This window comes from Microcaecilia unicolor, chromosome 3 (genome assembly GCF_901765095.1).
Source record: "Microcaecilia unicolor chromosome 3, aMicUni1.1, whole genome shotgun sequence".
Lineage (NCBI taxonomy): Eukaryota > Metazoa > Chordata > Amphibia > Gymnophiona > Siphonopidae > Microcaecilia > Microcaecilia unicolor.
The window spans coordinates 121,922,113-121,942,442 of record NC_044033.1 but is presented as its reverse complement, the minus strand read 5'-3'; the positions used below and the strand labels follow the sequence as shown (position 1 = coordinate 121,942,442).

The following is a 20,330-nucleotide window of genomic DNA, read 5'->3' as shown; positions in this document are numbered from 1 at the left end:
CGTCGGGTATTGTTCCAATAAACCTTTTTGATCATATTCTGATTTTCTGTTTGTTTATGCTTTTGTGCAAGCAGTTTTGTGCCTTTTTGTTTTTGCTTGATTTGATTACTGTATACATTTTTATTTGACTAAAAAAAACAAGGCAGATTGATCACTAACCCCTGGATTCTATATTAAGGTGCTCAAGATTGCACACGTACCCGATTTGTGCAAGCAATTTGAGTAATGAGCCAATAACTAGCAATAATTGGGTGCTAACAACCAATTATTGCAGTTAATTGGCTCCTATTAGGATTTGCGTGTGCATCTCACTAAGTGCTAGATGCGTACACAAGTTTTTTTTAGAGTGCAACTGAAAGGGGGTGTGGCCATGAGGGGCATGGGCAGATCAGGGGCACTCACTGAAGATGCACGCAGTATTATGGAATTTGAGAAATCTGCGCATAACTTAGGTGTGAGGATTTACATCAGATTTCAATTGATATAATCCTTGCGCCCAAAGTAGGGAATGGATCCCGGCGCCCAACTTGGAGCGCCGTTTACAGAATAGCGCTCGGTGCACTTTTTTTTTCGGTGTCCAAATTTGGGTGCCATTTACTGACTCTAGTCTTAAGCTCCTACCTACATTGACGCATGTGTGCAGCATATATGCATCATGTTCACTGCATATTTGATGCATGCAGCAGGCACAATTCATACCCAGCAGTTATTTAAAAGAGTAATAGAGCTCTCCCTAGCTCCAATCTAAGTTGGAGTTTATATACTGCTTAATATAAGTTTGACATACTGCCTCTTGCAGAGTTGGAACCCATAAACAATGAGTTTGTATATACTGTGACTACAGCGTATCTTTGAGCGTGAGGGTGCAAGTGCCTCCCAAAGCCCCAGATCGCTATTCAGGACCACAGACCCACTCCCAAGCTCTACTGCAGGTGAACTGGAATGGATGAGTGAGGTGAGAGTGGCCCTGAATGTGAAACTGAACTCTGTTTTTTGGCCCGGGACTGGAGCTACCGCATGGGTGAGACCTGGGTTACAACAACTAAGGATTCATAAGTACATAAATGTTGCCATACTGGGACAGACTGAAGGTCCATCAAGCCCAGTATCCTGTTTCCAACAGTGGCCAATCCAGGTCACAAGTACCTGGCAAGATTCCCAAACAGTACAATACATTTTATGTTGCTTATCCCAGAAATAAGCAGTGGATTTTCCCCAAGTCCATTTTAATAATGGCTTATGACTTTTCTTTTAGGAAGCTAGCGAAACCTATTTTAAACCCTGCTACGCAAACTGCTTTTACCACATTCTCTGGCAACAAATTCCAGAGTTTAATAACACATTGAGTGAAGAGATATTTTCTCCAATTCGTTTTAAATTTACTACTTTGTAGTTTCACCTCGTGCCCCCTAGTCCAAGTATTCTTGGAAAGAGTAAACAACTGATTCACGTCTACCCGTTCCACTCCACTCCATATTTTATATACAGTGGTGGAAATAAGTATTTGATCCCTTGCTGATTTTGTAAGTTTGCCCACTGACAAAGACATGAGCAGCCCATAATTGAAGGGTAGGTTATTGGTAACAGTGAGAGATAGCACATCACAAATTAAATCCGGAAAATCACATTGTGGAAAGTATATGAATTTATTTGCATTCTGCAGAGGGAAATAAGTATTTGATCCCCCACCAACCAGTAAGAGATCTGGCCCCTACAGACCAGGTAGATGCTCCAAATCAACTCGTTACCTGCATGACAGACAGCTGTCGGCAATGGTCACCTGTATGAAAGACACCTGTCCACAGACTCAGTGAATCAGTCAGACTCTAACCTCTACAAAATGGCCAAGAGCAAGGAGCTGTCTAAGGATGTCAGGGACAAGATCATACACCTGCACAAGGCTGGAATGGCTACAAAACCATCAGTAAGACGCTGGGCGAGAAGGAGACAACTGTTGGTGCCATAGTAAGAAAATGGAAGAAGTACAAAATGACTGTCAATCGACAAAGATCTGGGGCTCCACGCAAAATCTCACCTCGTGGGGTATCCTTGATCATGAGGAAGGTTAGAAATCAGCCTACAACTACAAGGGGGGGAACTTGTCAATGATCTCAAGGCAGCTGGGACCACTGTCACCACGAAAACCATTGGTAACACATTACGACATAACGGATTGCAATCCTGCAGTGCCCGCAAGGTCCCCCTGCTCCGGAAGGCACATGTGACGGCCCGTCTGAAGTTTGCCAGTGAACACCTGGATGATGCCGAGAGTGATTGGGAGAAGGTGCTGTGGTCAGATGAGACAAAAATTGAGCTCTTTGGCATGAACTCAACTCGCCGTGTTTGGAGGAAGAGAAATGCTGCCTATGACCCAAAGAACACCGTCCCCACTGTCAAGCATGGAGGTGGAAATGTTATGTTTTGGGGGTGTTTCTCTGCTAAGGGCACAGGACTACTTCACCGCATCAATGGGAGAATGGATGGGGCCATGTACCGTACAATTCTGAGTGACAACCTCCTTCCCTCCGCCAGGGCCTTAAAAATGGGTCGTGGCTGGGTCTTCCAGCACGACAATGACCCAAAACATACAGCCAAGGCAACAAAGGAGTGGCTCAGGAAGAAGCACATTAGGGTCATGGAGTGGCCTAGCCAGTCACCAGACCTTAATCCCATTGAAAACTTATGGAGGGAGCTGAAGCTGCGAGTTGCCAAGCGACAGCCCAGAACTCTTAATGATTTAGAGATGATCTGCAAAGAGGAGTGGACCAAAATTCCTCCTGACATGTGTGCAAACCTCATCATCAACTACAGAAGACGTCTGACCGCTGTGCTTGCCAACAAGGGTTTTGCCACCGAGTATTAGGTCTTGTTTGCCAGAGGGATTAAATACTTATTTCCCTCTGCAGAATGCAAATAAATTCATATACTTTCCACAATGTGATTTTCCGGATTTAATTTGTGATGTGCTATCTCTCACTGTTACCAATAACCTACCCTTCAATTATGGGCTGCTCATGTCTTTGTCAGTGGGCAAACTTACAAAATCAGCAAGGGATCAAATACTTATTTCCACCACTGTACCTCTATCATATCTCTCCTCAGCCATCTTTTCTCCAAGCTGAAGAGCCCAAGCCATTTCAGCCTTTCCTCATAGGGAAGTCGTCCCACCCCCTTTATAATTTTGTCGCCCTTCTCTGTACCTTTTCTAATTCCACTATATCTTTTTTGAGATGCAGTGACCAGAATTGCACACAGTATTCAAGGCGTGGTCGCACTATGGAGTGATACAAAGGCATTATAAATCCTCGTTTTTATTTTCCATTCCTTTCCTAATAATACCTAACATTCTATTTGCTTTCTTTGCTGCCACAGCACAGTGAGCAGAGGGTTTAAAAGTATTGTCAACGATGATTCCTAGATCATTTTCCTGGTCGATGACTCCTAACGTGGAACTCTGCATCACGTAACTATAGTTTGGGTTCCTCACATTAAATGTCATCTGCCATTTGAATGCCCAGTCTCCCAGTCTCGTCTTGCGATTTAAGAACTTTAAATAACTTTGTGTCGTCGCCAAATTTAATTACCACACTGGCTATTCCCATCTCTAGATCATTTATAAATATGTTAAAAAGCAGTGGTCCTAACACAGACCCCTCCGGAACCCCACTGTCTATCCTTCTCCATTTAGAATACTGACCATTTAACCCTACTCTCTGTTTTCTATCTTTTAACCACTTCTTAATCCACAATAGAACACTACTCGTATCCCATGACTTTCAAATTTCCTCTGGAATCTTTCATGAGGTACTTTGTCAAATGCATTTTGAAAATCCAGATACACACTGGGAAAAGACCAAAGGTCCATCAAGCCCAGCACTCCGTCTCCGACAGCGGCCAATCCAGGCCCGAAGAACCTGGCAAAACTCCCAAATTTAATAATGCTCAATGGACTTTTCCTTCAGGAATCTGTCCAGACCCCCCTTAAACTCAGCAAGGCCAGCCGCCGTCACTACCTTCTCTGGCAATGAGTTCCAGAGTCTAACTACGCGCTGAGTAAAGAAAAACTCTCTCTGATTTGTTTTAAACCTACCACATTCTAGTTTCATCTTGTGTCCCCTGGTTCTATTATTGTTAGAAAGCGTAAACAAACGCTTCACATCTGTCAGCTCTACCCCGCTCATTATTTTGTAGACCTCTATCATATCACCCCTCAGCCGCCTTTTCTCCAGGCTAAAGAGTCCTAGCCGTCTCAACCTCTCCTCATAGGGTAGTTGTCCCATCCCTTTCATCAATTTTGTCGCCCTTCTCTGCACTTTCTCCAATTCCTTTATATCTTTTTTGAGAAGAGGCGACCAGAACTGAGCACAATACTCCAGGTGCGGTCGCACCATGGAGTGATATAACGGCATTATAACATTCTCATGCTTGTTTTTCATCCCTTTTCTAATAATACTCAACATTCTGTTCACTCTCTTAGCCGCCGCAGCACATTGAGCTAAAGATTTCAATGTCCTATCAATGATGACTCCCAGATCCCTTTCTTGGTCCGTAACTCCTAAAGCGGAACCTTCCATGACATAGCTGTAATTAGGGTTCCTCTTTCCCACATGCATCACTTTGCACTTGTCAACGTTGACTTCATCTGCCATTTGGATGCCCAATCCCCCAGTATCATGAGGTCTTCTTGTAATCTTTCACACTCCTCCTGCGATGAGACGACCCTGGATAACTTTGTGTCACCTGCAAATTTAATTATCTCATTAGTTACTTCCATCTCAAGGTCATTTATAAATATGTTAAAAAGCAGCGGTTCCAGCACAGACCCCTGAGGGACTACTACTACTACTATTTAGCATTTCTATAGCGCTACAAGGCGTATGCAGCGCTGCACAAACATAGAAGAAAGACAGTCCCTGCTCAAACAGCTTACAATCTAATAGACAAGAAATAAAGTAAGCAAATCAAATCAATTAATGTGTATAGGAAGGAGGAGAGGAGGGTAGGTGGAGGCGAGTGGTTACAAGTGGTTACGAGTCAAAAGCAATGTTAAAGAGGTGGGCTTTCAGTCTAGACCCCACTAACTACCTTCTCCAACAAGAATAAAGACCATTCAACCCTACTCTCTGCTTCTTATCTTTTAACCAGCTCTTAATCCATAATAATACACTGCCTCCGATCCCATGACTCTCCAGTTTCCTTTGGAGTCTTTCATGAGGCACTTTGTCAAATGCCTTCTGAAAATCTAGGTATACAATATCAACTGGCTCCCCGTTGTCCACATGTTTGTTCACCCCCTCAAAAAATGCAGTAGATTTGTGAGGCAAGACTTCCCATCACTAAATCCGTGCTGACTTTGTCTCAGTAGCCCATGCTTTTGTATGTGCTCTGTAATTTTATTCTTAATAACAGCCTCCACCATTTTTCCCGGCACCGAAGTCAGACTCACCGGTCTATAATTTCCCGGATCTCCTCTGGAACCCTTTTAAAAAATCAGTGTTACATTGGCCACCCTCCAATCTTCCGGTACCACACCTGATTTTAGGGATAAATTGCATATTACTAACAGTAGCTCCACAAGTTCATTTTTCAGTTCTATTAATACTCTGGGATGAATACCATCCGATCCTGGTGATTTACTACTTTTCAGTTTGTAGAACTGCCCCATTACATCCTCCAAGTTTGCAGAAAATCATTTAGTCTTTCTGACTCGTCTGCTTCAAATACCTTTTCAGGCACCGGTATTCCTCCCAAATCCTCCTTGGTGAAGACCAAAGCAAAGAATTCATTTAATTTCTTCGCTACGGCTTTGTCTTCCCTGATCGCCCCTTTAACACTACAGTCGTCCAGCGGCCCAACCGATTCTTTAGCCGGCTTCCTGCTTTTAATATACCTAAAAATGTTTTTGCTATGTGTTTTTGCTTCTAATTTCACCTCCCTTGCGTGTACCGATGTTTCATTAACCCAGTCTATATCTGGATAATTGAAGTCACCCATTAATATTGCATTGCCCTTTTTATTTGCTTCCCTAATTTCCCTTGACATTGCTGCTCATCTTGGCCAGGCGGATGGTAGTACACTCCTTTCACCGTCCTTTTCCCCTTTTCACGTGGAATTTCAATCCACAAGGATTCCAATAGTTGATAAAGTTTTCTTTTTTTTTATTCTGCCTATCAATAACCTACAACTCCTCCTTTAAATCCAAATCTTTAAGTTCCCAAAGCACAGAGCAAAATAATGTTCTCTTACCAGAGAAATGTCCTCTTCTCTCAGAACTTCTCTATACTGATCCCAGTTGTTGAAGAGGACAGAATATTTAGCATGATCTCAGTAACCACGATTTTGCATGTAGTGTTCTTTCTTTGCACACTGTGATAAGGAAGAGGCTATCCTACCCTGGTTAGGCCCCTAGAGGGCGCTGTTCCCCTAAATGTCCAGGGAGAAGAGCTGGGTGAGTCACTAAAGGGATTCAGTAAGGGGATGTATAGCAGGAGGTCACTAGGACCGAGGAGAGTCCTGGAGGAGGAAACAGGTGCAGCAGGTTATGGGCTGGGTCCTGTTTGGCCATTAACCACTTAATACCCCACCTGAGTGGTGAGGGAGAAAGGAGAGCTAGCAGCTAAAGAAGAGAGCTGGTAGCTGAAGCAAGAGAGAGCCCCATGGAAAGTACTGGCTGCGCCCTATGGCCTGGTGGTGAACTGTGTGTTACCAAGAAGGACTGAGTTAATACGGCTGGGGTAAGAAGGCCCTAGGGTATCAAGTATAAGAACTGTGTGCTACAAGGAAGGACTGTGTGTCCAGGACTGAGTTAGTACTGAGCCCAGATGCCAGTGTGGGAGGGCTCAGGGGGAAGAAATCTGTGGGTATTGAACTGTGTAAGAAGAAATGTTTGAGCTGGAAGATTGCACTGAGTAGGAAGAAATGGTTAAGCTGGAAGAACTGTTTAAGCTTGTGAAAGTGTTTTAAGCTAAAAGAAGTGTGCCCCAGAGATGGGAATAAAGATTTGTATGAGAAAAATTCTGTTGATGAGAACTGACTATGTTTGCTTTTTGAGAACCAGGTCACCCCGAGTAGAAAGGGGTTGTAGACTAATTTGCCTAAAATCTGCATACTGAGAACCAGCTCACCCTGAGTGAAAGAGGGATCTGGGATCCTGAGGTGGGAGCTTCATCTTCACAATAGCCTCATCATTTTTACAACACTCACACTAATATCTTCTCCTTCTGCATACATGTTAAGATCTTCCTGCATAGTTTATTTTTACTATGCAGATAATGCCCTTTTTTTCTTACATTTGTATCCCACGCTTTCCCACTCATAGCAGGCTCAATGCGGCTTACATATTATATACAGGTACTTATTTGTACCTGGGGCAATGGAGGGTTAAGTGACTTGCCCAGAGTCACAAGGAGCTGCCTGTGCCTGCAGTGGGAATCAAACCCAGTTCCCCAGGACCAAAGTCCACCACTCTAACCACTAGGCCACTCCTTCATTTCTTCAGGGAGATCTACCCAAGGCACTGCTTGCAATGTAGCCCAATGAACAACCTTCCCTCTATGCAGCTTTGATTTGTGCAGGAGTCCACTGATGTGGGGGGAGGGGGAGTTTCAATAGTGTTTTCAATCACAAGGGACAGACAGATTGCAAATCTGCCTGTTCCTTCTGACTGAACTCCCCCACCAGCAGGACTGCCTGCCACTCCGTACTGCTCAAAGCTGCTTAGAGGGAACACTGCCAATAAATATCATTTTGGTTCATGAAAACATTCTGGAGAGTCTTAAATAATGACTGATATTTTAAGTAAACTGTGAACATTAGGGGAATCTAAAGCAATGTGCTGTTTATTTGTGCTGGTGCTGACAGATTTTAAACTGTTTAAAGCTATGTAATAAAATGACATAACTAATTCATAAAGATATTTGAGTGCCTTAGGGAAATGAATACAAAGATGGTAAATGGAAACTGAGGATGAGAAAATGTAAACTCTGATAGGAAGAACATCCTGGTGCAAAGCATAAGGCAAACAAACAAAAAAATAGAAGGTACATAAAGGGAAGGGCATGGGACTTGATGTACTGCCATTCTGTGGTTTTTACAACTACATTCAAAGCAGTTTACATAGCATATACAGGTACTTATTTGCATATATATATATATAAATGTAGAGATAGGGGAGTTATACTGAATATAAGGCTGTGTATATGTATTGTGCGTTATCATACATATTATGGTTTTTATTCAGTTTAAACCACTTAGTACAACTGGCTCCACTTCAGTGAAGTAGAGATACAGTGGGGGAAATAAGTATTTGATCCCTTGCTGATTTTGTAAGTGTGCCCACTGACAAAGACATGAGCAGCCCATAATTGAAGGGTAGGTTATTGGTAACAGTGAGAGATAGCACATCACAAATTAAATCCGGAAAATCACATTGTGGAAAGTATATGAATTTATTTGCATTCTGCAGAGGGAAATAAGTATTTGATCCCCCACCAACCAGTAAGAGATCTGGCCCCTACAGACCAGGTAGATGCTCCAAATCAACTCGTTACCTGCATGACAGACAGCTGTCGGCAATGGTCACCTGTATGAAAGACACCTGTCCACAGACTCAGTGAATCAGTCAGACTCTAACCTCTACAAAATGGCCAAGAGCAAGGAGCTGTCTAAGGATGTCAGGGACAAGATCATACACCTGCACAAGGCTGGAATGGGCTACAAAACCATCAGTAAGACGCTGGGCGAGAAGGAGACAACTGTTGGTGCCATAGTAAGAAAATGGAAGAAGTACAAAATGACTGTCAATCGACAAAGATCTGGGGCTCCACGCAAAATCTCACCTCGTGGGGTATCCTTGATCATGAGGAAGGTTAGAAATCAGCCTACAACTACAAGGGGGGAACTTGTCAATGATCTCAAGGCAGCTGGGACCACTGTCACCACGAAAACCATTGGTAACACATTACGACATAACGGATTGCAATCCTGCAGTGCCTGCTCCGGAAGGCACATGTGACGGCCCGTCTGAAGTTTGCCAGTGAACACCTGGATGATGCCGAGAGTGATTGGGAGAAGGTGCTGTGGTCAGATGAGACAAAAATTGAGCTCTTTGGCATGAACTCAACTCGCCGTGTTTGGAGGAAGAGAAATGCTGCCTATGACCCAAAGAACACCGTCCCCACTGTCAAACATGGAGGTGGAAATGTTATGTTTTGGGGGTGTTTCTCTGCTAAGGGCACAGGACTACTTCACCGCATCAATGGGAGAATGGATGGGGCCATGTACCGTACAATTCTGAGTGACAACCTCCTTCCCTCCGCCAGGGCCTTAAAAATGGGTCGTGGCTGGGTCTTCCAGCACGACAATGACCCAAAACATACAGCCAAGGCAACAAAGGAGTGGCTCAGGAAGAAGCACATTAGGGTCATGGAGTGGCCTAGCCAGTCACCAGACCTTAATCCCATTGAAAACTTATGGAGGGAGCTGAAGCTGCGAGTTGCCAAGCGACAGCCCAGAACTCTTAATGATTTAGAGATGATCTGCAAAGAGGAGTGGACCAAAATTCCTCCTGACATGTGTGCAAACCTCATCATCAACTACAGAAGACGTCTGACCGCTGTGCTTGCCAACAAGGGTTTTGCCACCAAGTATTAGGTCTTGTTTGCCAGAGGGATTAAATACTTATTTCCCTCTGCAGAATGCAAATAAATTCATATACTTCCACAATGTGATTTTCCGGATTTAATTTGTGATGTGCTATCTCTCACTGTTACCAATAACCTACCCTTCAATTATGGGCTGCTCATGTCTTTGTCAGTGGGCAAACTTACAAAATCAGCAAGGGATCAAATACTTATTTCCCCCACTGTATCTTTAAATAAAAAAAAAATATTTTATGATTACTCACCTTACCAACCAGTGCTGGGATATTCATAGAATTGGTAGCAAATCCCATCCCAAACACCATAGCAGCTTCCACGTGTAGGAACTCAGCCATCAGATCTTCCACTTCTTTGTGCTTATCAAAGTTACCTAAAGAACAAATACTGTGGGACTATGAACATGAAAACAATATTGTAACTGACATGAGACAATAAAAACAGGAGTGCTAAAAAAAAGCCAGAAGAAATAAATCAGCATCACTTAAAAATGATGTATTTCAAACGTGTTAAACAAAAATAAACAAAAGCGTTTGCAATTTTTTTTGTTATATTTGTACACCGCGCTTTCCCACTCATGGCAGGCTCAATGCGGCGGGCAATGGAGAGTTAAGTGACTTGCCCAGTCACAAATATACATTTATTTTGGTTAATAAAAATAAAATTGTTTTCTAACCTTGCTTGAATGCCTGTATAATTTCTTTTGTTCCTTTATGGGTTTTATGGGTAGAGAATCTCAGATATTCATGTAGGGGAAGACATTGGGGATGGGGACAGAAGAAGAAGGGAAATGGGACTTGATATACCGCCTTTCTGAGATTTTTGCAACTACATTCAAAGCGGTTTACATATATTCAGGTACTTATTTTGTACCCGGGGCAATGGAGGGTTAAGTGACTTGCCCAGAATCACAAGGAGCTGCAGTGGGAATTGAACTCAGTTCCCCAGGATCAAAGTCCACTGCACTAACCACTAGGCTATTCCTCCACAGCCAAGAAGAAAGGATCTTGGAGGTGGCATTACAAATGTATTCTGGGGTTAGACCAGAAGCAGGAGCAGCCTCTTAATTGCCCAAGACATAAATTAAGCTTGCAGTACACAGGACCACATAGTCCTCTGCATCACCCTGGAGGTAGAGGAGGAAAGATATGGAAAGAATCACTGCTGTTCTCCTCCTCCTGTCAGCTTATCAGCAGAGGAAGGAAGAGGAGGAAGGAATCTCAAATATGTACACCAGCCACTCACCCTTCCAACTTAGCTCAGTTTCATGCTCCCATCACCTCTCCACTGGGGACCAACCAATTTTGCACTAAGGGCCAAATGTCACAGAACTGTAGGTGACCATGGCTTAGATAGAGTTGTGCTAAAGAAAGGCACAATAAATCACTACCACTAATCTTTAAACATCTCTTTCAGGATGCATGCTGCAGTTGTGCTAGTATTTTAAAAACTGCTCTACTTCATTAGATTTACTTGTCTCACAGTTCTTTCACTAGCTTCCTCAAGCAAAAGTCTAACAGTCAAACATGTTGACTGTACTAACTGCATATATACAACGGGGCCCTAAATTCAAAAGGGCTCATCTATATAGTGGTGGTGGCTATACCGATAAGTCCCTCACTATAGAGATAATGCCATTGAAAATTCTTACAAACTGTCCAGCACTACCTGGATACTGCTAGGGCAGAGTGAGGGCATTCTGCTTAACTTTACAGCAGGGGCGTAGTCAGACTTCGGCGGGAGGGGTTCCAGAGCCCGAGGTGAGATGGCACATTTTAGCCCCCTCCTGGCACGCCGACCCCTCCGCCACTTTGGACCCCCACCCGTCCCTTTCGACCCCCCTCCCGCCGCCGCCAACCCTCCCCCGCCAGGTACCTACGTGCAGGACGTCAGGACTCAGAAACAGAATTCAGATCAGCACTGAATTCAGACCGGCGCTGAAGAGGATTCGGCTGGCGGGCATTGGGGACCCCCGCCAGCAAGGGTACCTGATGGTGGCGGGGGAGGGTTGGCGGTGGCTGGAGGGTCAAACATGGTGGGGGGGTGAAAGCAGGGGGGCCAGAGCTAAATCTGCGGGGACCCATGCCCCCACCTAGCTACGCCCCTGCTTTACAGAAGCAGAGCTGCCAAGGGGGCCAACTTTTTCAGCAGGAGATTTAGGGCATGCTTACAGAACACCCCACTCCGCTCCCAGCTCCGCCTAGCCCTGCCCACAGCTCCAGTCCTGGCACATCCTGATTCACGGCCTCTCCTTCTAGTGGCAGCAGGAGACACCTTAATAAAACTTCATCTCCTGCTGCCGTGGGACCAGTCCCACAGTTCTTATCGCAAGACTGGTTCTGCCACAGCAGAAGATGACATTCTATTAAGGCATCTCCTGTTGCTGCTGGAAGGGGGAAGCTGCTTAGTGGGAAATCCTGGTTCCCTGGCGTAAGCACGGGAGATGACCCACAAAAGCAAGAGTCTCCTGCTCAATGCATAGCCAGTGATATGCAGCCGCAATCTGCAGAGCTATGCTGTTTAAATTAGGACACCAAAAATGCTATTTTTATTTACTAACCTTCCAAATGGACTACCAGAGCTGCCACACTAGTTTTAGCAAAAAAGTTATTGTGGAGGTCAGCAGTCTGTATGCATAGTCAGTGCCACTGACTAATCTGGATAGCAGTGCTGAATATATGTGGTTTTATAAAAATGCCACAAAGCGAATGCTACATACCTGTAGAAGGTATTCTCCGAGGACAGCAGGCTGATTGTTCTCACTGATGGGTGACGTCCTCGGCAGCCCCTCCAATCGGAATCTTCCTAGCAAAGTCCTTTGCTAGCTCTCGCGCGGCCGTCTTCCCGCCCGAAACCGGCTCGAGCCGGCCAGTCCAGTATGTAGCTAGACAATATACTTCAAGGGAAGACTCAACTCCAAAGGGGAGGCGGGCGGGTTTGTGAGAACAATCAGCCTGCTGTCCTCGGAGAATACCTTCTACAGGTATGTAGCATTCGCTTTCTCCGAGGACAAGCAGGCTGCTTGTTATCACTGATGGGGTATCCCTAGCCTCCAGGCTCACTCAAAACAACAACCATGGTCAATTTGGCCTCGCAACGGCGAGGACATAACTGAGATTGACCTAAAAATTTACCAACTAACTGAGAGTGCAGCCTGGAACAGAACAACAGGGCCCTCGGGGAGTGGAGTTGGATCCTAAAGCCCAAACAGGTTCTGAAGAACTGACTGCCCGAACCGACTGTCGCGTCGGGTATCCTGCTGCAGGCAGTAATGAGATGTGAATGTGTGGACAGAAGACCACGTCGCAGCTTTGCAAATTTCTTCAATGGAGGCTGACTTCAAGTGGGCTACCGACGCAGCCATGGCTCTAACATTATGAGCCGTGACATGACCCTCAAGAGCCAGCCCCGCCTGGGCGTAAGTGAAGGAAATGCAATCTGCTAGCCAATTGGAAATGGTGCGTTTCCCTACAGCCACTCCCCTCCTATTGGGATCAAAAGAAACAAACAATTGGGCGGACTGTCTGTGGGGCTGTGTCCGCTCCAGGTAGAAGGCCAATGCTCTCTTGCAGTCCAATGTGTGCAGCTGACGTTCAGCAGGGCAGGAATGAGGACGGGGAAAGAATGTTGGCAAGACAATTGACTGGTTCAGATGGAAGTCCGACACAACCTTTGGCAAGAACTTAGGGTGAGTGTGGAGGACTACTCTGTTATGATGAAATTTGGTGTAAGGGGCCTGGGCTACCAGGGCCTGAAGCTCACTGACTCTACGAGCTGAAGTAACTGCCACCAAGAAAATGACCTTCCAGGTCAAGTACTTCAGATGGCAGGAATTCAGTGGCTCAAAAGGAGGTTTCATCAGCTGGGTGAGAACGACATTGAGATCCCACGACACTGTAGGAGGTTTGACAGGGGGCTTTGACAAAAGCAAACCTCTCATGAAGCGAACAACTAAAGGCTGTCCCGAGATCGGCTTACCTTCCACATGGTAATGGTATGCACTGATTGCGCTAAGGTGAACTCTTACAGAGTTGGTCTTGAGACCAGACTCAGACAAGTGCAGAAGGTATTCAAGCAGGGTCTGTGTAGGACAAGAGCGAGGAGCTAGGGCCTTGCTGTCACACCAGACGGCAAACCTCCTCCACAGAAAGAAGTAACTCCTCTTAGTGGAATCTTTCCTGGAAGCAAGCAAGACGCGGGAGACACCCTCTGACAGACCCAAAGAGGCAAAGTCTACGCTCTCAACATCCAGGCCGTGAGAGCCAGGGACCGGAGGTTGGGATGCAGAAGAGCCCCTTCGTCCTGTGTGATGAGGGTCGGAAAACACTCCAATCTCCACGGTTCTTCGGAGGATAACTCCAGAAGAAGAGGGAACCAGATCTGACGCGGCCAAAAGGGAGCAATCAGAATCATGGTGCCTCGGTCTTGCTTGAGTTTCAACAAAGTCTTCCCCACCAGAGGAATGGGAGGATAAGCATACAGCAGGCCCTCCCCCCAATCCAGGAGGAAGGCATCCGATGCCAGTCTGCCGGGGGCCTGAAGCCTGGAACAGAACTGAGGGACTTTGTGGTTCACTCGAGATGCGAAGAGATCCACCAAGGGGGTGCCCCACGCTTGGAAGATCTGGCGCACCACTCTGGAGTTGAGCGACCACTCGTGAGGTTGCATAATCCGGCTCAGTCTGTCGGCCAGACTGTTGTTTACGCCTGCCAGATATGTGGCTTGGAGCACCATGCCGAGACGGCGAGCCCAAAGCCACATGCTGACGGCTTCCTGACACAGGGGGCGAGATCCGGTGCCCCCCTGCTTGTTGACATAGTACATGGCAACCTGGTTGTCCGTCTGAATTTGGATAATTTGATGGGACAGCCGATCTCTGAAAGCCTTCAGAGCGTTCCAGATCGCTCGCAACTCCAGGAGATTGATCTGTAGACCGCGTTCCTGGAGGGACCAGCTTCCTTGGGTGTGAAGCCCATCGACATGAGCTCCCCATCCCAGGAGAGACGCATCCGTAGTCAGCACTTTTTGTGGCTGAGGAATTTGAAAAGGACGTCCCAGAGTCAAATTGGACCAGATTGTCCACCAATACAGGGATTCGAGAAAACTCGTGGACAGGTGGATCACGTCTTCTAGACCCCCAGCAGCCTGATACCACTGGGAGGCTAGGGTCCATTGAGCAGATCTCATGTGAAGACGGGCCATGGGAGTCACATGAACTGTGGAGGCCATGTGGCCTAGCAATCTCAACATCTGCCGAGCTGTGATCTGCTGGGACGCTCGCACCCGCGAGACGAGGGACAACAAGTTGCTGGCCCTCGTCTCTGGGAGATAGGCACGAGCCGTCCGAGAATCCAGCAGAGCTCCTATGAATTCGAGTTTCTGCACTGGTAGAAGATGGGACTTTGGGTAATTTATCACAAACCCCAGTAGCTCCAGGAGGCGAATAGTCATCTGCATGGACTGCAGGGCTCCTGCCTCGGATGTGTTCTTCACCAGCCAATCGTCGAGATATGGGAACACGTGCACCCCCAGCCTGCGAAGCGCCGCTGCTACCACAGCTAGGCACTTTGTGAACACCCTGGGCGCAGAGGCGAGCCCAAAGGGTAGCACACAGTACTGGAAGTGACGTGTGCCCAACTGAAATCGCAGATACTGCCTGTGAGCTGGCAGTATCGGGATGTGTGTGTAGGCATCCTTCAAGTCCAGAGAGCACAGCCAATCGTTTTGTTGAATCATGGGGAGAAGGGTGCCCAGGGAAAGCATCCTGAACTTTTCTTTTACGAGATATTTGTTCAGGGCCCTTAGGTCTAGGATGGGACGCATCCCCCCTGTTTTCTTTTCCACAAGGAAGTACCTGGAATAGAATCCCAGCCCTTCTTGCCCGGATGGCACGGGCTCGACCGCATTGGCGCTGAGAAGGGCGGAGAGTTCCTCTGCAACTACCTGCTTGTGCTGGAAGCTGTAAGACTGAGCTCCCGGTGGACAATTTGGAGGTTTTGAGGCCAAATTGAGGGTGTATCCTTGCCGGACTATTTGCAGAACCCACTGATCGGAGGTTATGAGAGGCCACCTTTGGTGAAAAACTTTCAACCTCCCTCCGACTGGCAGGTCGCCCGGCACTGACACTTGGATGTCGGCTATGCTCTGCTGGAGCCAGTCAAAAGCTCGCCCCTTGCTTTTGCTGGGGAGCCGCGGGGCCTTGCTGAGGCGCACGCTGCTGACGAGAAGTATAGGGAACAGTCCTCCTTCCCCCGAAAAAGCGTCTACCTGTAGAGGTAGAAGCTGAAGGCTGCCGGCGGGAGAACTTGTCGAATGCGGTGTCCCGCTGGTGGAGAGACTCTACCACCTGCTCGACTTTTTCTCCAAAAATATTGTCCGCACGGCAAGGCGAGTCCGCAATCCGCTGCTGGAGTCTATTCTCCAGGTCGGCGGCACGCAGCCATGAGAGCCTGCGCATCACCACACCTTGAGCAGCGGCCCTGGACGCAACATCAAAAGTGTCATAAACTCCTCTGGCCAGGAATTTTCTGCACGCCTTCAGCTGCCTGACCACCTCCTGAAAAGGCTTGGCTTGCTCAGGGGGAAGAGCATCAACCAAGCCCGCCAACTGCCGCACATTATTCCGCATGTGTATGCTCGTGTAGAGCTGGTAAGACTGAATTTTGGCCACGAGCATAGAGGAATGGTAGGCCTTCCTCCCAAAGGAGTCTAAGGTTCTAGAGTCTTTGCCTGGGGGCGCCGAAGCATGCTCTCTAGAACTCTTAGCCTTCTTAGGGCCAGATCCACAACTCCAGAGTCGTGAGGCAACTGGGTGCGCATCAGCTCTGGGTCCCCATGGATCCGGTACTGGGACTCGATCTTCTTGGGGATGTGGGGATTAGTTAATGGTTTTGTCCAGTTTGCAAGCAATGTCTTTTTCAGGACATGGTGCAAGGGAACAGTGGACGCTTCCTTAGGTGGAGAAGGATAGTCCAGGAGCTCAAACATTTCAGCCCTGGGCTCGTCCTCCACAACCACCGGGAAGGGGATGGCCGTAGACATCTCCCGGACAAAGGAAGCAAAAGACAGACTCTCGGGAGGAGAAAGCTGCCTTTCAGGAGAGGGAGTGGGATCAGAAAGAAGACCCTCAGACTCCTCGTCAGAGAAATATCTGGGATCTTCTTCTTCTTCCCACGAGGCCTCACCCTCGGTGTCAGACACAAGTTCACGGACCTGCGTCTGCAACCGTGCCCGGCTCGACTCCGTGGAGCCACGTCCACGATGGGGGCGTCGAGAGGTAGACTCCCTCGCCCGCATCGTCGAAGCTCCCTCCGCCGACGTAGTCGGGGAGCCCTCCTGGGAGGTGGCCGCAGTCGGCACCGCACGCGGTACCGACGTCGGGGACCTCACCCCGGGCGATGGGCCAGCCGGCGCCACGCTCGACGGTACCGGAGGCGCAAGCACCGCCGGTACCGGAGGGGTAGGGCGCAACAGCTCTCCCAGAATCTCTGGGAGAACGGCCCGGAGGCTCTCGTTCAGAGCGGCTGCAGAGAAAGGCATGGAGGTCGATGCAGGCGTCGACGTCAGAACCTGTTCCGGGCGTGGAGGCTGTTCCGGGCTGTCCAGAGTGGAGCGCATCGACACCTCCTGAACAGAGGGTGAGCGGTCCTCTCGGTGCCGATGCCTGCTGGGTGCCGACTCCCTCGGCGACCCAGAGCTCTCGGTGCCGACGCGGGGAGGGGACCGGTGTCGATGCTTCTTCGACTTCTTCCGAAGCATGTCACCGGAGCTCCCCGGCACCGACGAGGAGGACGTAGAATCCATCCGTCGCTTCCTCGGGGCCGAGACCGAAGGGGGTCGATCTCGGGGGGGCTGTACCGCAGGAGCCCTCAGGGTAGGAGGAGACCCACCCGAGGGCTCACCGCCACCAGCAGGGGAATGGACAGCCCTCACCTGCACTCCACTCGATGCACCACCGTCCGACGACATCAGGAGACGAGGTCCCGGTACCACCGACGTCGATGCAGCTATCCGATGTCTCGGCGCCGATGCAGAGGGCCGATGCCTCGATGCACTGGCAGCCAAGGAAGAAGGTCTGGACGCTGATGACGTCGATGCACACGATGACCCCGGTGCCGATGCCGACGAAGAGCCCGAGAACAAAACGTTCCACTGGGCTAATCTCGCTACTTGAGTCCGCCTTTGTAAGAGGGAACACAGACTACAGTTCTGGGGACGGTGCTCGGCCCCCAGACACTGAAGACACGAAGAGTGCCTATCAGTGAGCGAGATTACCCGGGCGCACTGGGTGCACTTCTTGAAGCCGCTGGAAGGCTTCGATGTCATGGGCGGAAAAATCACGCCGGCGAAGTCAAAATCCGAAATGACGAATTTGGAGCACCAAAACTTTAAGGGAGAAAAAATCTCGACTGAGGCCGAAAGAGGCCTACCCCGACAACGAAAGAAAACTTACCGGGGCAAAACTGGAAATACGGGAAGGGGCAAACGAAACCCAAGGGGGTTTCCGGAGCACTTTCCGAACGAAAATGAAACTTTTCCGAAGAAAAACACGTCGATTTAGAAAACGGACGCGCGAGGTCGACTCTCCGGGGCTCGACACGACAAAAACACAGCCGTACCGAGTGCGGACGAAAGAAGACTGGCCGGCTCGAGCCGGTTTCGGGCGGGAAGACGGCCGCGCATGCGCTGTGCGCGCGAGAGCTAGCAAAGGACTTTGCTAGGAAGATTCCGATTGGAGGGGCTGCCGAGGACGTCACCCATCAGTGAGAACAAGCAGCCTGCTTGTCCTCGGAGAACTGGTATTTAAACAAAGGCACACTAACTGCAATAGCTAAATATTACTGAGAGTGTGCAACTTACTCTAGTTAATTCTCTAATAATTTGGGTTACCATCCCAAACCCTCTTACATTCAAAACTCAAATCTCCTCTATATTGTGGCACTCCAATCTATCCTCCCTCTCAAGTTCTGCCTAGATAGGAATTCCCTGAGAATGATAATGCATGTTCAAAATCACAACTCCCCTTCTCTTGTTGAACATTCGTTTCTGCTTTCTTTTCAACTCGAGTTCAAGATCCTCTTCTTAGCTCAAAGCTTTTATCAATGGTCTAACTCTGGTCTGCTGCACAAGTCCTGGGCACCCGAGATCAGGGACACAAACAAAAGTTCTTTTTCCCATGAGCTGGGCACAAGCTGAGACTGAAGCCGGGGCTGGAGCTGGGCTTGATCCCGGAAGGCTGGAAAATGTTAAGTCACTCCCTTTAGTTTTCCCTCTGTCTATGAGCAAAATAATTTCACTTGCACTCCAAAGAAACTCTCTACTCCAGAGCCTGTATTAAATACAACTTTACTGGATCACTGCAACAGGCAGATATCCAAACTTCATTTTTTCACGTTATTGGCAGAGGCATTCATAACAATCTATATTATTGGTATAAGTATTAATAACCAAGTTGATATGCTCTTGAAAAACACTAGGGTATTTACATATTTATAATACTGTCCAGTCCAATCATACCCATCCTTTCTGGCAGAACAATGCAAGGCTTTGGCTTCCAGCTCCCTGTGCAGGTTAAGCGTCCCACTGGGCTTTTATCCAGCTGTTGGACCTCCTCAGGACCGGGCCTCCCTGCCGTGCCCTTTCCCTCTCAGAGGGGCACTTCTTCGAGCTGCTCCCTCTAACATCGAACAGGCTTCTCCCTGCTCCGCTCCCTGGGGGTACCCTTTCTACCCACCCGAGCTCTCCTTTCAGTTATGGCTCTTCCAGCAGAAACTACAGCAGTTTCTGCTGGATTAGCCTGATCAGGATACCCCTCTCTCCTCAATGGTCCTGGTGGGGGTGAGGGCAACCAAAGACCATGTGATCTACAGTGCTACATCTTTTATAACACTCAAACTCCACCCCTCATATGACAACCCATGTCACTCATTCCAATACTTCCCTTTGGGCTGGCTTCTTCACCTCCTCCCTCCACTAACCCTCCAGTGAATCTAGAGACTCTTATAACAGTCTTAGTAATCCCCTGGGGAAATTCTATACACTCTCTCATTCCTAATGTAATACCTCATGGGAATGGGTATTACTAAAGTGACAGATTTTTCCAGAGCCCTGGGGGGAGGGAGGTCCCTGCTAGAGGGCTGGAGTAGTAAGAGGTCTCCTGGGTGGGAGGAGGCCCAGACCAGGGGAGGGGTTTTGAAACAATGCATGAGAAAAGAGTTGCTCTTGTAGAGGACAACAAGGGGGGGGGGGAGGCGTGACAAAGAGGATAAAGGCTGGAATTATGCCCATGAGGGGGTTTTTGGTTGCCTGACGGTTCCCTACCAAGAGACCAGGAGGAGAAAAAGGGAATCCTAAGTTGCTGTAAAGGAGGGTTGCGGCTCCTGAAAGCAGCAACTGGGAGACTGTGTGTGCTACGGGTGGGCAGAGGAGAGACCCAGCCCGGAAGCAAGGGATTAGAGCCAGCCAGGGTAAGCTCAGTACTGAGACTAGGGTGGATGCAGAGAAGGGTCACCAATGGCAGAGGATCAGACTAGAGGAGGGTGGGGCTGGTGGGGATTGCCAAGCCCCTCAAGCTGGAAGAGGTCTTTCGGTGGCCAGAACAGGTGATTCTCCTTACTTGCTACAGCAAGCAGCACCATCTACGTGTTGTTGCCACGTCACCACCCACAAACACAT

The 20,330-nt window shown here is 48.2% G+C and overlaps 1 protein-coding gene across 2 annotated transcripts in view; it reads right to left on the bottom strand.

Moving 5' to 3' along the window:
- LOC115465677 (serine palmitoyltransferase 3-like) overlaps positions 1-20,330 on the bottom strand; it is a 402,751-nt gene that overhangs the window by 147,695 nt on the left and 234,726 nt on the right. For both annotated transcript variants that reach the window (XM_030196335.1, XM_030196334.1), the window contains one exon: positions 9,905-10,029. In XM_030196335.1, the coding sequence (XP_030052195.1) occupies positions 9,905-10,029 (125 nt within the window). The remainder of the gene's footprint in view (positions 1-9,904; positions 10,030-20,330) is intronic.